Consider the following 15,514-nt stretch of genomic DNA (forward strand, 5'->3'; position numbering starts at 1 on the left):
CTCTATGCTACTGCTAAGTGGTCCTTGTCCTCATGTGATACCCGTCCTCAGGTGTATGCTAACAATTTGGTCTCCATGCTGTAATCTCCTTTAACTCCTGTACGCTGCTCTAGGCTTTGTCTTGATATCATCACTAGAAACTTCACCTGGGATACTTTTACATTGACCATGTCCATTGTTTAACTAGGTGTAATTGCTTGAATGAGAATGTTCCACATAGCCTTAGCTGTTTAAAGGCTTGGTCACCACTTGGTGGCCTTGTTAAAGGAAGTGCTTCACTGGGATCCAGATTTGAAAGCTTAAGGCCTCACCCTACTTGTCATTCGTGGTTTGTGCTTTCAGCATAAGATTCGAACTCTTAGCCTCCTGTTCCTGCCACCATACCTGCTGCCTGCAGCCATGCTGCACCCTGTCATTGTGGAACTCTCTAGAACCATTGGGTGAAGTGAATTCTTCTGAAAGGTGCTTTGGCTGTGATGTTTTGTTTGAGCAACAGAAAGGTAATATACGCGTTCTTTGTGTGTTTTGAGGAGTGGCAGGTTTTCCCGTCTGTGGCTAATAATTATGTGATACAGTCCATTCTCTTTGTGTTTCCACTTTCATGATACTTGTCTATTCAGGGGAAAATTACAGTGTCATCATTAGGTAAGGTGGGTGTCAACTGCCATATTTTATTGTAAAATTTTAAGAATCTTGTCAGGCTGAGGAATTGTTGGCTCAGTCAAAAAAGTATGTGTCTTGCAAATAGAAGGGTCTGAGTCCCAGAACTTACATTAATAATTAGGTATGGTGGTGGTGCATCTTGTATTCCCCAACCTGGGGAAGGTGGATTTGGATGCCTAGGATTCACTGGCCAGCAAGAGGTCCTAGCGCAAAGAAAAAAGGGGGAGGGGACCCTTCAGTCTCTTTCTCTCTCCACACACAAATAGAAATATACACACACAAGTAGAAATATTTACAAAACTTTTATTATGCACCAAGTAGTCTGTGGTTCAATTGGGATATACTCTAAAACATTTATCAAAGTAGTGTAGTTGCTTAGTATGTAACCAAGTACAGAGCTTGTAAACATTAAAAAATTAATGTCACAACACTAAGAATTGGTTTTGGTTTTTTTGGGGAAACAGGGTTTCTCTATGTAGCCTTGGCTGGCCTCAAACTCAGAGATCCACCTGCCTACACCGAGAATTGTTAAAATGGACAGTGCTACACAGGAAGAGACCATTTCAGTATGGACTGGCCATTGGAAAGGCACAGTATCTGGACTGTTCTGTGTCCTCAGGGTGCTGCTGAATGAACACACATCTGCGCAAGAATACAGTAGCAGAAACCACATCTCACACTTGATAGGGGAGTTGGAACTATGAATATTACAGTCTATAATAAATAACACATAACCTACAAGTCAGAGTGAACACTATTGTGTTGCTGAGGCAGGCCAGCCTCAGCCTCCCAAGTTCTGGAATTTCAGGCGTGAACCACCAGGCCCAGACAGAACATTGCCATTTTTGTTGTTGAGACTCAGTCATACATACTTTGTAGCATCATCTGGCCTGAACTCACAGAGACTACCTGCCTCAGCCTCCCAGGGCTGGGACTAAAGACATTTGCTGCCATAACCACTCTGTTGCATTCTTTCACAGAGCATCAGGGCTGGCTGGCTCAGTGGGCAGAGGTCATCTGATGCACAAGCCTGCCCCGAAGTGTTTGATGCCCACGTGTGCTGCTCACATCCTACACAGAATAATAATAATAAATAGGAAAAGCGTCATTGAAGACAACAGGAACATAGCAGGGAGCATTGTCTGAATGGGTGGCTTTACCCTAGAAACAGAACACAAGTCTATCTGCTCTTACAAACTGAAATGTGTAAAAGGCACTTGTTTGAATACATAATGTACATATTTTCCTCTTAACATGTCCTTGGGCGAACTGTCCATTTCTTAGAACAGCAGGACTTTGTCTCACACTTGCCTAACAGAAATATAAAAGGCCCCGTTTCCTCCTAGGAAGTGACTGTTTTGCAGCCTCCTGAACCTAGAGTTCAGACGTAGACCTTGGTTTGGGGCTGGGCTCAAAATTTCCTATGGAAATAACGCCACATACCAGAGGTTTGTCCCCTAGGCTTTCCCAGAGCATTTAACTCTTCACACTGTAGCTCCAAGTCAGAACCTGGGGCAAATGTAGGCTTACAAGCAACCAGAAGGGCTTTGGCAGGCAATATTAGCTCTGGGTGGTTTTGACTTTGGATGCTTTTTATCTCCACAAGAGTGCTCTCCTGTGCTCAGTAACTACCCAGGAGTTACTCTAAACAGGCTCCCTCCCCCACATCCCCGTGCTGGGGACAGGGCACTGATGTGAACAATTACAAAGTGAAAAGTCACCACTGAGGTTTTGGAGCCTCATTAGAGATACAAATACCACAGTTTCTCTGTGGATTTGAATTAATCCAAATTAACAGAAACAGTCCCTGCTTTTACATGACCTTCTTCTACTATCCATGTAGTGAAGAGTTCATACAGTGTAACACTGGAGCTCATCGTCAGCTTCTGGGCTGTCCATCTGCAGTCAGTTCATACCTGTAAGACACGGGTTTGGAGTATGTTAGTAATGAGGATCTGGGGCTGCAACAAGACAAGCAACACAACATGCCTCTGTGGAGACAGTGGAAGCCAACTGTCTGGGAGTCTCTGGCCAGGGAGAACGCTACAGTCACAGAGGGCTGCAGGCAGACCTCCAGTCAGCAACACGGAAGTAACACCATCTGAGGAAGGATACTGAAGCACTCTGGGGAGCAGGGCAGCTGTCTGAGCTGGTGATAAAGGGCAAGGCACACTCACCACTGTGAGAAGCCCTTAATCAGATCTTGCTTTGATAAGTCAATCAGCACCTAAACAATGACAAACAGTTAGTGCTTTCCACGGAGCTCTGGGGCAAGTGGGCTGAGCGGGAAGGTTTCAGTTTCCAGCACGGTATTTTATTTTGTTTAATTATTCTTTGAGAATTGTATACACACATACAAATAAATATAATTGTATCTACACATGTCATGCCCCTCCCCCAGCTCCCCCCCCCCAGTACTGCAGTATGTCCACATGCCAACTTCATGTCTCTGCTGTTAATAACCCACTAAATCCACTTAGTGTTGTTCATGTGTGCAGAGTATGGCAGCCTACCAATGGCCATGCTCTGAGAGAATGAGTCTCCCTCCCCCAGCAGTTGTGAATGGAGGTCTTCCCCATCTATCCATCCCAGTGTTTCCGTCCCTGTGGAGCCTTTCCAGACAGAGTGAAGACAATGGCCTCAGTGTTTTAAAACTATTCCATATCCAGCACGTGGGAGGCAGTGGCAGGTGGAGTTCTAAGTCTGAGGCCAGCCTGGTCTACATACTGAGTTCTAGGCCAGCCAAAGCTGCATAGCGAGACCCTGTCTCAAAAACAACACAAAAGCTGTTCCTGTTTGGAACATGAATTTAAGATATTCAAAGACCACCTTCAAGAATTACAGGTATTTTAACTTTGATGTTTGCTGTCAGTTGCATAGATGTAGGCATTGCAGAGATGAGCACAGATGGTCACCGTTAAAAACAGAACTGCGGTACTAAATGAGTGCCATGGAGGGTCCTCTCTCTCGGCAACGCCTGGGATTACAGTTCCTCTACTTCTAGGTAACATTCTGGTAACATAGAAACCTTGGCCTAATGCAACCCAAGTTTCACTTAATGATCTATTTATAAAAAACAATAGGTAATACTGGAGTAGGTGCCACATACTTATGGAATATTGAATTTGGATATTCTCAACTAAGTTGTATTTCTCCATTAGGTCTGAAGAATATGAAAACAAAGCATCCGTTCAAGGAGGCTGTCCCTCCTAGCAAGAGCCAGAACGATCCCATCAGGCGTTAGGACAGAGGGAACTGTGGGCTACTCACTTTCCCCAACTCCTTCCTTCTGTGTGAGCCGAGAGGCCTGCTGTTTTTCACTGCGACATCCAGTGATCTCTTCTGCACTTCTCCCATGGGGACAAAAAACTCAAACCTTTAAAAGTCAAAACATTAGGGCTGGTGAGATGGCTCAGTGGGTAAGAGCACCCGACTGCTCTTCCGAAGGTCCAGAGTTCAAATCCCAGCAACCACATGGTGCCTCACAACCATCCGTAACGAGATCTGGCGCCCTCTTCTGGAGTGTCTGAAGACAGCTACAGTGTACTTACATATAATCAATATGTAAAATAAATCTTTAAAAAAAAAAAAAATCATGTGCCCAACCTGGCTGCAAAGCAGAGGAGGATGCAATGGCTCTGTGGTCAAGAGGATTGCAGCTCAGCACCCACATCAGGCGGCTCAAGGCCATCTGTAACTGCAGCTCCGGATGCAGTTACCAACACCCTCTCCTGGACTTGGAAGGCACTACTGTACATGTGGAATACACACATACACATAAACATTTTTTTAAAGGACTTGCTTCAACTGGACTCTTAACAAAAGCAAGAAATGTGCTTACAGCCTGCCTATCAGGTATGTCCTCAAAGACACTGGACCGATAGAAAGGATGTCTTTCACCTGCCAACTTTGGTTATGTTGTGGGAGGGAAGACAAGCCAGAGAACCGAGAGAAAGAATATGTACTATCCACCACTGGAAACATTTTATCCTCTAAGGACAGCAAATGTGAGCAGCCTTGATCACATTTTTGGGTAAGTTGCCCTAGCGGCCCTTTCTCCCACTAAAAAGTATACAGGGGCTTCATGAAGTCACTCAGCTTGTGTCCTCCCCTCCCCCCATATCCAGCAAGCTCCAACATGTCACATGAGACTAGGTACTGTGTAAATGGCTGGGGTTTGCTAAGTGCTGTCCTACTCACGTCTCATCGAATAGGGGCTCCAGGGTCTTCTGTTTTACTGAGGTCTTCTTCCGACTTGCCCATCTTCTCTCTGGCAGCAGGTAGATGCGGACGTAGGGGTCAGCTCCACTGCTGGTGCATGGTGTTAAGTTTCTAATGTAGAGAAAAGGAGTCCCTGGTTCTTATATATACAAAGTACTCATTTGGGAGGAGGCTGGATCAACCACTGGGGACTAAAATCCTCTATACTCTAGACAAATGCAAGGTTAAAGGACCAGGATACTAGCTGTGGTTTTGAACACACATTTTGTGCTATCTAGGATGTAGCCAAGTACTTTGTACCTAAGGAAGGACACCTCAAGATAGTAGTTCAGAGGTGTCTGAGCAAAGTCCCTTTGACCCCATCAGCACCCACACAGAAGGGCCACTCAGCACGCCCCTTGGAGGGTTTTTGCCACCCATGGCCTATGGGTCCTCCTGTGTCACTTAGGAGGACATGCTCCTGCCATCACCCTAAGCACTCCTGCTATGTGGTCACCTGATCCTTCCAAAGGACCTCCCTGAGCCCAGAACCTCTTTACCTGCAGCCGTTGACCAGCACTCTGAGACAGTGTCGGAGACACACATAGCGCACTGTGAGCTGAATCTCACCCAGCCGTCCCTGTCTGGAATCCCCAGCTCTGTGAAAAAAAGGGTCTTGTTACTGTCAGAACTGACCCTCCTCCCGACACCTGAAGTCAGCGAAGAATGTCCTATGTGAGGAACACAGACTCATCTGAGTCAATAATTCTCTCCAGGGTTCCTCCCAGCATTCCACCCAGCATAATTACCCTAATTCTCCGCAGAAAGCACCACCGACCCCGGAGGCCCTTATGTCCTTTGGGACTTGGGATTTTACAATGGTCTCTTCTGTCTTGTAGGGTTATTCAGAAGATTGAGTTAGATCAGATAACATGCTAAGCCCACAGGAAGCACATAATAAATACATGGCAGCCACTTATCATGCAAGTTCATATTCTCAACTGTTCATGTTAGCCCTCTATACCTAGAATCCAGGAAATGCTTCTATGGAAGGGACCGTAACAACTGAAGTCTATGTAGCCAGAGCCATAGCCAACATTAGACCTCTCCCCCTCGTCCTGTGTTCCTCCTATTAGTCCAGGCTGCCTCCTGTAAACCCATTTTGGGAGAACCTTGAACGTGAGCAGGTCTGCACATTCCTATCTAATTTTCATGCAAGTTATTTTAGGCAAGTTCAAGCAGAGAGATGCATACTCAGTGTTGAGGCTGACATCTGTCAGGTCAAAGCAGGAAGAGGCCAGGGAGTTGAGTGAGGACATGCTGGGAGCCACCCTCGTGAGTGGCCATGCAAATGGGAAGGCAGGGCGGCTCATGGGTCTGGGTGACTTGATGGGCCCTGGAGAGTGGAGACCTGGGACAGTCAGGAAGGTGGTAGCTGGGTTCTTCTTCTTTCCGGGGGACTCACAGAGCCCTCTGGCACTGTCCTTGCCTTTGGGCTCCAGGCCTGGCCCCTGGGGCTCAGGCATAGGTTCAGGGTCTGTGGTGGCTGCGTTGATATTGTCAATGCTCTTGGAGGCTCCTTTGATGTAAGAGGCAGGGTTCGAGGTGCTTGTCACATCTGCAAGGCCTTCGTTTAGGGGTGGGGCTTTACAACCCTGGTTGGTGGCCACCTTCTTGATGAACAGAGGACCTTTCTTTAGAGCGTCGGGTCCAGTGTATGGGCTTCCCAGCTCGCGTCCCTCCACACGTAGGAACTGGTGGCAGATGAGAAGGTTGTTTATAAGGGAAAAGTCCACCCCAAACATATCATCTGATAGGCCTTTCTGTCCTCACAAGTTCCCAGTTCCTATTCAGACTTGCCATGGGTTTTAAAAATCACTAAAATTAACATAACAATGCATCTAGGTCTCTAATGTTGTGTGGTGCTCTGTTCTGCTGGAGCAAAAGCTAACCCTCTCCAGCAGAGAACAGCCTTCATCTACACCACCAAGAAACACTGAATACATTCACAGCAGCCGCAGAATAGTCACCCCGAGAACACAGACAAGCTAAGGAGCAAGATTTATTCCCAATCCCCTTTGTGGGTCATAGTGTGAAGACTGGGTATTGTGGGTGCATAGCATGTGCCTCCCTCAAACCTTTTTACGATCATATCCATCCACTGTGGGAGAAAATTTACTCCCAGACCCCCAAGATCTTCAGACAGGAGAATGAATGGAGTACAATGTAAACATTTGAAATGACTAAAGGCTTATGGGAAGGTAGACGTGAAAAAGACCAGGTGGATTTGGAAGGGGTGAAATTAAGACAAAAAGAAACTCACTGTTGAAATAAAAACCACACTGAAAGTTAGTATGGCGAACAGTGATTAGATTGATGGTTCTGAGGAAATTAGCCGGGAATGGAAAGGAAGGTCTGGAGCAGGGAGAGCCAGGGGTCAGTCAGTGTGGCCGCATGGACCAAGGACAGAAGAAAGATGAGCGTGGAGGTTCTAGGAGGAGGGATGAAATGAGTGGGAGAGGCAGTATTTGAAACAACAAGAGCTGACGGCGGATACATCTCTATGGAAACATCTCCTGGCCCCAATGAGTCCTATCTTTCCGAAGACCTCACTCACAGCAAAGCTGATAATACCCTTGAGGTTATTTAAGACTGTACTTAGCCTGTTACGTTTTCCCTCCTTAATACACCGTCAAGGAAGGGACTCTCAGAGGTTATCTTTGATGTACTGACTCGGTGAGTAGATGAAGACATAAACCTCTCTCCTGGCTTCTGCATTCAACAGATGCTCAGTGCTGGGACCTGTTCCACCCCAGCCCCACCTACCAAGACAGTCGATACTTACCCGAAGCACCAGCCTCATGGAGATGAGGCTGTCCAGGCCTGAGTGATCCAGCTGGAAGCACTGTTCGAGGGTGAGGTCAGCACAGGGGAGGATCCGGCACAGGGGGAACTCCAGCACTCCCAGAGCACACTCTAGCTCATCATCCAGCACCTGGGCAGGGGGCAGTTACAGACTCAGGGGAGAGCTCAGCCCACTCTGCTGCCCCTGCTAGCTGGTCCTGCTGAGTCTGGGCTTCCTCCAGGAAGTATGCACTGTGGAGCAATTAGCATCTGGCAGGAATGGAAATGGGCCAGACCTTGTACCTGCTGAGAATCTGGGGCAGAGAGTGACTCAGAGCAGAGGTGATGATGGTCTGCATGAGGCTAGTCTGGCCTACACCCAGGACCAGTGGGGCTTTTGTACTGCTGGGTGGTGGTAGGATCATTGCTTTAGCCTCTATTTGCTCCTGTGAAAAAGGTAATTCTTCTGCAGATCTTTTGTAAATATTAAGAGTCTAGCACAGGACCCCAGTACTGTGAGGCTATTAAAGATCATCTGTACTGAAGGAACTAAGGGACTGAAACAACCGTTTGTCTTCCCATAGTCTCCTATGTGGTGACCTCACCAGCCTCAAGGGACTGAGGGCCTCATGCCCTCCCACACACTATGGGGCTGACTACTAGAACTGCCCACGGTACACAGAAAACTCTCTCCTGTCCTTGGCCTAGAAATCTCCCAACTGTCTGCAGAGCCCAGCTTCAAGCAAACCTTCAGGCAGAGCTGCTCGGCTGCCACGTTGTGAACAAAGAAGGAGAACACCTGGCTCCACACAGGGTCCTTGCTGTGGGGACAAGTCTGAGAACAGAGAAGGGAGAGATCATCTGAGCATGCCAGGTGGCCACCAGCTGCCCTAGGAACCTAGGGACAGTCAGTGTAGTGGAAAGGCATGGCTTCAGACAGTGCTCCAAGGTAAGCCCTAATTCTGTTGGTGTGTTCTTGGTGGACTCACTTGCCACATAAGGAAGGGGATTCCAAAGGCTTTTTAAGCATTCAGCATGAGAAAATTCCCTTTATTTCATCTCTCCTTGAAAGGGGTAGGAGCTCCATTTTCTTCTCTCTGGTCTCCATGGTAACCGTCTTACCTTACTTGTAAAGGTCTTCTTGCCTACAGTGAGCTTGACGTATGAAGAAGGATCTCTGCTGGCCTTATTCTGTAAGGGGCAACCCACAACGTTTCAGGGTGGGCCCAAGACAGCCCATCCCTCTCCATCCTCTCCCTCTCCCTCCGCCCCCAGGCATATCAGTAGACTGTAGGGTAGCCAGTGTCTCCTGTTGGGGAAGAAGCTTCCGGGCATCAAGGGCTGCACTATGGCATGGACACTGCAAGACTGCCCCGAGTAGGAACCCCAAGCTGCAGACCAGAGGCCAGAACTGGAGCAACTGGTGGAAATGTCCTGTTCCACCTACCGCCATGCCTGGGCCCAGGCCCAGGCCCTCCACCCTCTGGATCCCTTTTATAAAATAGCAACCACTCTTGCCCCAGACAACAAGAAAACCTGGAATCTGTTACTCTGGAACTCCAGGGTAATGACTGAGAACAGTGCCAAGCCTAGGACCTTGCCCAGTAGACCCCGTGAGCAGGGGCTGGGTGACAGACAGGCCCAGGCTACAGTCACTTCAGAGAAAGAGTCACATTCACTTACTTTGACAAACCTGGAGAGTTTTTTGGCTCGATATTCACCATTCAGATAGTCAAAAGGGTTTCTCTGCAGCACAAGAATTGGGGTTAAAGCAACACAGGGGCATTTGACAGTGCAGAATGTAAGGCAGATGCCCACCAAGACTCACCGGCAGGTTGCAGGCATTCTCTAAGAAGACCACGAGGATGGCAGTGGAGAGGCCACTATCATTCTGCAAATAGACAAAGCCCTCACTAAATACACCCAGAATCAGGAGACAGGGAGGGTTGGAGAAGTCTACTCAGAACAGAAGGCAGACAGCCCGTGCCATGCTAACCACCAGCTTTATATTGTCCGAGAACACTTCTGCAGCAGGATAGGTTCAAGGTAAACAAAAGTAGATGTCCCTAGGAAATCGGGTGAGGGGCCATGGCACAGAGCTCCAAGGACCCCATGTTTGCTAAAAATTATTGACTAAAGTTCAGAGGCTGTTTACTGAGGGAGGAGATGCCTTGGCAGAGAAAAGCCTGGCGTGACATGTTCTCTAACAGACAGCAACAAATGGGGGCCCTTCCCTTCTTGCCTCTACCTGCATACAATAGGTAGAAATGTGGGGATATCTCCTTTCCTGTCTCTGTTTGAACCATGAGGCAAAAATGGACTCTCTTCCTTCTCCTCCTCCACCTGAGGCTCCTCGCCTGACAATCCTGTCTGCTAGGGAGCCAGTGACACCCGCTCACCTCCATCAGCGCTTCCTGGTCAGTGAGTAGTGAGAGCCACTCCAGCCGCAGGTGCAGCCGCCCACTGGTCGTGTCATTCAGGGCAAACCACTGTGGTTGGGGAAAGGAAAGGCAAGCTCAAAGATGGAGATGGGCTGCTGTGGGGGCTGGAGTTTCAAGACTAAGGGGAAAGGTTAGCCAACCCAGAGAAAGCCCAGCAGTCAGAGGGACTGGCAGGTGTTGGGGAAAAGTCCTACACTTTGGGATTGTACATCAGCTCCAGCCTACCTTCCTTATTACGTGACTCCCTTGCTGAGTTGCCTTTATTCTACAGGTATTTCCCAGGGAAACGTCTAACTCCAGCCAGAGGGGGCTCCCCAGAGCCAAACTGGCCTCACCCAACTCTCATCCCTGGGAATGGACATGTGTGCAGTCCAGGGCCAGATGGCTGAAGTGACTTGCTAGAGCGGTACACTGAGAGGGGTATCCCTGGAAACCCCGGGGCTGGGTGTGCCATCTCTACCTCATCCACCACTCTGTTCTTCATGACATCTCCAAGGCAGATCTGCAGGCTGGAAGACCGAGAGTAAGGACCACAGTGTCCAGAGCAGGCCTCGGGGGCCCACAGTGGCCTCTGTTCTCAAATGACTGGGTGTGGCCACTGTGACAGTGGCCTCTGTCATCCCAGGTAAACAGTGGGAGACCAATTGCAGCTGGGGAGAAGGAAGGGCTGAGTAACCTCCAGGGTTACTCTACTGGGCCTATGCTGTAAGGGAGGAAGTAGCTTCTGGCCCCAGTAGGGACAAGCAGAGGTCTGGCTACATCCCCCCTGGGTTTTCCACAATACCGTGGCTGGCATTTTGAGTGGGGTAATTCTTCATTGTGCAAAACTGTTCATGCATCGCAGGAATTTGCCTTCCTGGCTGCACCCGTTCCCTCTAAATGCCAGAGGCAATTTAATAGTCAGATGCCCCTCTAACTTGAAAACTGGTTCCAGTGCACAGTAAGTGGCAATAAGTGGTACCAGTGTCACGTAGGCGTCAATAACAGACGACATGTGTGTGAGAAAGCCAGGAAGTCCCATATCAGTGTTCCCCTAGCCTATCTCAAGCCAAATTCAACCTGTAGCAGGTCCTGCCAGCCAAAGGGAGGATACAGTTCCTGTGTGACTCAGAAGTATGTACGCATTGGCATGTACCTGAACTCAGCCCTGGAAGAAGTATCACAAGCCGTACCCTCCACCTGCAACACTACAAACTGCAGTCTCCGCGACCATGAAGACTCTAGAATGAGCAGCAGCACCATGCGGGAGCCGTGCCTTCTATTTCCTTGGTCATGTCTCTACTTGTTAGAACTCCATACTCGGGGAAACAAGCTGCATACTACAAGGGCCTAAGATTTGAGTCCCTTCTGCTCCTGCCTCCTGTCCTGAGAAATAAACATCTATGTCACCCCCCCCCCCCCTTGCTCCTCGGTCCTCTCCTGGGAGGCTGGATCCAGCTGCACTGTACCCTTCCCTTGGTAGAAAACCACAATGGCCAAAGTCACCACCCAAGCTCAGCACTGAGCTTTTTGTACAGAAAGGCAAATATATTCAAACACTCATCGAGCATCTTCCAAGGGAGGGTGTTCTGTGGCCACAGTAGGTGGAACTGGCCTAGACTGCAGGTAGGTCCGAGTTTGCGCATCAGCCCCACAGGGGTCACTCAGTCCACCTGTAGCCTCAAGTTCTGGGTATCAGCACACAGGGAATGACCAAGGCTCCTTGGAGTTGAGCACCTTGCTCACTGTTCTGAAAGGGACTCTGGGTAGATTCTTAGCGGGGACACAGGCCCGGGGGTCCTCCTCTCTGTGCTTCTCTGTGTGATAACTCCTCCAGGGCCTGTGTCAGGGCTAGAAACATCTAGGGAGGTTGGTAACAGGGCTGTGGCAGACTGTCTGGTACACTCACTCCCGTTACAGTGGCTGTTGTCACAGGGGGTTGCAGGTCATTGAGCAGTGAGGGCCTGTCCTTTCTAAATGCCCTAAGTCCCAGCCTTGTATCCTAAGCGTGGAAGAAGCTCCAAAGCCCAGATCCTGACTCCTCACCTGCCCAGGAAGTCATCCTTGTCAGTATCCTCATCATACAGGTCCACCTCCAGGTCCTGCCCAGGTACCTCGTACACCATGAACTGCAAGGACAGAGACGCATCTTGCCCTGCAGGTCTTGACTGCTGAATCAGAACTTACAACCCACAGACTGCCAAAGCCCAGCTTAGGGCCTCCCTGGAGGGAAGCAGAGGGGACCAGAGACATCACAAGCACTCCATAGCATGGTGCCCAGAGGAGACTGGCTGCCATCTGCTCTGCCTTAGGCTGTCACTCTCTCTTCACGTGGGGACTGTGGAACATTAGGAAACTAAGCTGCCCTGTCTCAGCCTGCTTTCATTGCCTGGGATCGGATGTAACAGAGCGCGGAGATAGTTCTAAGGAAAGGTGGCAGCTAGGTGGTGACCCTGACACATGACTGCCAGGCTATGAGTCCCACCCATGCGGTAGCAGAGAAGGCTGAGGACTTGGATATAACTGTCTATGCAGTATTCTTTTCCTTTCATTGAAAACATTCAACAGCTGATTCTGAAGAAGAGGCACAGAAAATGGGGTCAGAATAGCTTACTAGAGAGCCTGCTAGACAGGGAGCTAGAGTTACCCAGACCTACCCGCCCATTAACAAGCCGTTCACCCTGACTATGGCTTCTCTGTGGGGCCATGAGAGCCACTGTGCCTGTCACAGCCCAGAGTGAAGCCTGCAGACACCAGGACTTCTGAGGGAGGTTGAAGAGAACCTTACCTCAAATACTTCATTCCAGGTGGGGTTCAGGTTCTTGTAGATGGTTCTGCTCCGGCAGTGCTGCAAGCCAATGCTCACCTTGGCGTAGGGGTCTGACTTGCCTCCAAGCCCTAGGAAGTTGTCCTTCTGGGCCAGCTTCTTGGCCTCCAGCAAATGGACTCTGATCACACCCTGGGAAACACGCAAGCACTGGTTCACAGGTGCTGCCTTGACATACCAGCCTTAAGTCCAGGATACTGGGGCCCAAACCACCAGAGATCACTGCTGCCCCCTTCCAAAGTCTGGATAGAGATGGCAACCAGAGAGAACTGTGACCTAGCCAAGGCCACATAGCACCTGGTGGCAGGGCCCAGTGCTCTATCCAAGGCTCTGGTCGTCCCACCCACTCTTCTGCAGACTTGGTGTGAACAGCTGGCTCAGCTGAGGCGGTCTGTTCCTCCTTTCCTCAGCGCCGCTGTGGAACTTGTACATCAACTGAATACTACGATTCTCCAGGCAGCACACCCAACCCTAACCCTGGTCCTGCCTGCACTGGTGGAGGATCCCTGTATGCACAAGAGCCGCCGAAGTATCACCCACTCAGGGAAGACCCTTTGCACACACTACCACTGTTCAAAAGAAATGCAAATCTCAACTTGGAAAGTCACAGTTCTTTCCTGGCACTCTTTCCTGGAACAATACTTTTAAGATATCAGTAAATCAGATGCACAGTTTCTTTGATCTACAAAACTTCTTTGAGGATCTATCCATGGGCACACTGGCAAAAACATAAAAAGGCCAGCTGCACTCAGGCTGCTCATTGATTGCACCAGTGTTTGTAGCAGCCGAAGTCCAGACACAACCTGACTGTCCGTCAGCAGAGCTGGTGTGTGGTGACTGTAATTTCCACAGTGAAGCACTCTGTGCCATCAACAGAAATGTGGAAGGTTCTATCTGTACTGTGGAAGCAGGGCTCTGTGATAAATGTAGTGATAACATCGAGGAAGAGAAATACAAACATTTATCAGAGGTGGAGACCATGATAAATACCACTTAAGGAAGGCCCTTTCTATTGTAGAATCTTCCTAACACACATATATACACATAGTATCATCCTATAACAGTAGGGTGGATATGCCCTGCTAGACTTCATAGGCTATCAAAAATCCAATCACCCCGGGGCCTAGCAAACACAGAAGTGGATGCTCACAGTCAGCTATTGGATGGATCACACGGCCCCCAATGGAGGAGCTAGAGAAATTACCCAAGGAGCTAAAGGGAACTGCAACCCTATAGGTGGAACAACAATATGAACTAACCAGTACCTCGGAGCTCTTGTCTCTAGCTGCATATGTATCAAAAGATGGCCTAGTCGGCCATCACTGGAAAGAGAGGCCCATTGGACTTGCAAACTTTATATGCCCCAGTACAGGGGAACCCCAGGGCCAAAAAGGGGGAGTGGGTGGGTAGGGGATTGGTGGGGTGGGTATGGGGGACTTTTGGGATAGCATTGAAAATGTAAACGAGGAAAATACCTAATAAAAAAAAATAAATAAAAAATAAATAAAAATTAAAAAAAAATCCAATCGCCAGGGGTGGGATACCTCTATTGGAACTGTTGGTCCCACAGACCCCCAAATGGTCTAGGCCACTGTCTTGGCTATCCTCCAGAACTTGATGGTAAAAGTCTGTTGCTGAAGATACCATACACTTGAGTCATAGAACATGGAGCAATCAGGCTGGTACTGCCCGGGAAGCTTCATTTCCTGCTGGCTAACTTTCATAGAGCTCGACATGTTATTAGGGGCTGGGAGAGTAATCAACCGTACCCAGCTGTGAACCCTAAAAGCTCCAGTAATGACCGGGTTGGTAACACATGTCCACGGGTGCAACAGTGGGCATATCACGGCGGTGCACAGCCACTTTCTGACTGGACTTAGAGTCAGTCCACTCCTCGAGATGAAAAGACCTGGGACTATTCCTGTTTTCAAGCATCTATAGCTAGATTCCACTGTTGTTCTACTATAGCAACCAACTGTATTTAAACCAACTCCCAACGACTTCTTAGATACATTAGTGAGTCTCTCAGCCCTCATCAGAGAACTTTCCCTTTGCAGCAGATGCTGATTAACACAGACAATGAAGACTAGAATACTCAGCCCTAAACAGAACATCTGTATCCCAGCCCCTCCTCCCAAAGCTCGGGGATCAGTGTAGAAGAGGAAGTAGAAAGATGTTGATATCAGAGGCAGGCGGATTTCTGAGTTTGAGGCCAGCCTGGTCTACAGACTGAGTTCTAGGACAGCCAGGGCTACACAGAGAAACCCTGTCTCAGAAAAAAACAAAAAACAAACAAAAAAAACCCAACCCTAATCAAAATATAACAAAAGAAATGAGGACTATAAAGATAAACAAAGACATACACATATGACCATGTGTATGTCCACATTTACTGATGCTCAAATACAATGGAAAGAAGACACTACTTAGGTGGGGGGGGTGGGGGCAGGGATTGGATATTAACCTTGAGAAACATACAGCTGCTTTATGTAATTGTAAAGAAAATTAAAAAGTAAAGCGTGAATACAGAGGACATAATGAAATCAATGTAAATATATTC

General features: G+C 48.6%; 1 protein-coding gene across 1 annotated transcript in view; it reads right to left on the bottom strand.

Annotated features, from left to right (window-relative positions):
• Positions 1 to 2,472: 2,472 nt before the first annotated feature.
• Positions 2,473 to 15,514, bottom strand: part of Esyt3 (extended synaptotagmin 3) — a 44,084-nt gene continuing 31,042 nt past the window's right edge. Inside the window, exons 9-23 of the mRNA XM_085827939.1 lie at positions 12,916 to 13,086; positions 12,174 to 12,256; positions 10,609 to 10,657; positions 10,107 to 10,196; positions 9,536 to 9,598; positions 9,391 to 9,453; positions 8,830 to 8,898; positions 8,456 to 8,542; positions 7,709 to 7,858; positions 6,118 to 6,617; positions 5,424 to 5,522; positions 4,864 to 4,995; positions 3,934 to 4,039; positions 2,841 to 2,890; positions 2,473 to 2,579 (exon numbers count right to left, since the gene is read on the bottom strand). Of these exons, the coding sequence (XP_085684065.1) occupies positions 2,543 to 2,579; positions 2,841 to 2,890; positions 3,934 to 4,039; positions 4,864 to 4,995; positions 5,424 to 5,522; positions 6,118 to 6,617; positions 7,709 to 7,858; positions 8,456 to 8,542; positions 8,830 to 8,898; positions 9,391 to 9,453; positions 9,536 to 9,598; positions 10,107 to 10,196; positions 10,609 to 10,657; positions 12,174 to 12,256; positions 12,916 to 13,086 (1,749 nt within the window). The 3' untranslated portion in view covers positions 2,473 to 2,542. The remainder of the gene's footprint in view (positions 2,580 to 2,840; positions 2,891 to 3,933; positions 4,040 to 4,863; positions 4,996 to 5,423; positions 5,523 to 6,117; positions 6,618 to 7,708; positions 7,859 to 8,455; positions 8,543 to 8,829; positions 8,899 to 9,390; positions 9,454 to 9,535; positions 9,599 to 10,106; positions 10,197 to 10,608; positions 10,658 to 12,173; positions 12,257 to 12,915; positions 13,087 to 15,514) is intronic.

The sequence above is a fragment of the Mus caroli genome, unplaced genomic scaffold (genome assembly GCF_978045245.1).
Source record: "Mus caroli unplaced genomic scaffold, Mus_caroli_1 scaffold_11, whole genome shotgun sequence".
In the NCBI taxonomy this organism is placed as follows: domain Eukaryota; kingdom Metazoa; phylum Chordata; class Mammalia; order Rodentia; family Muridae; genus Mus; species Mus caroli.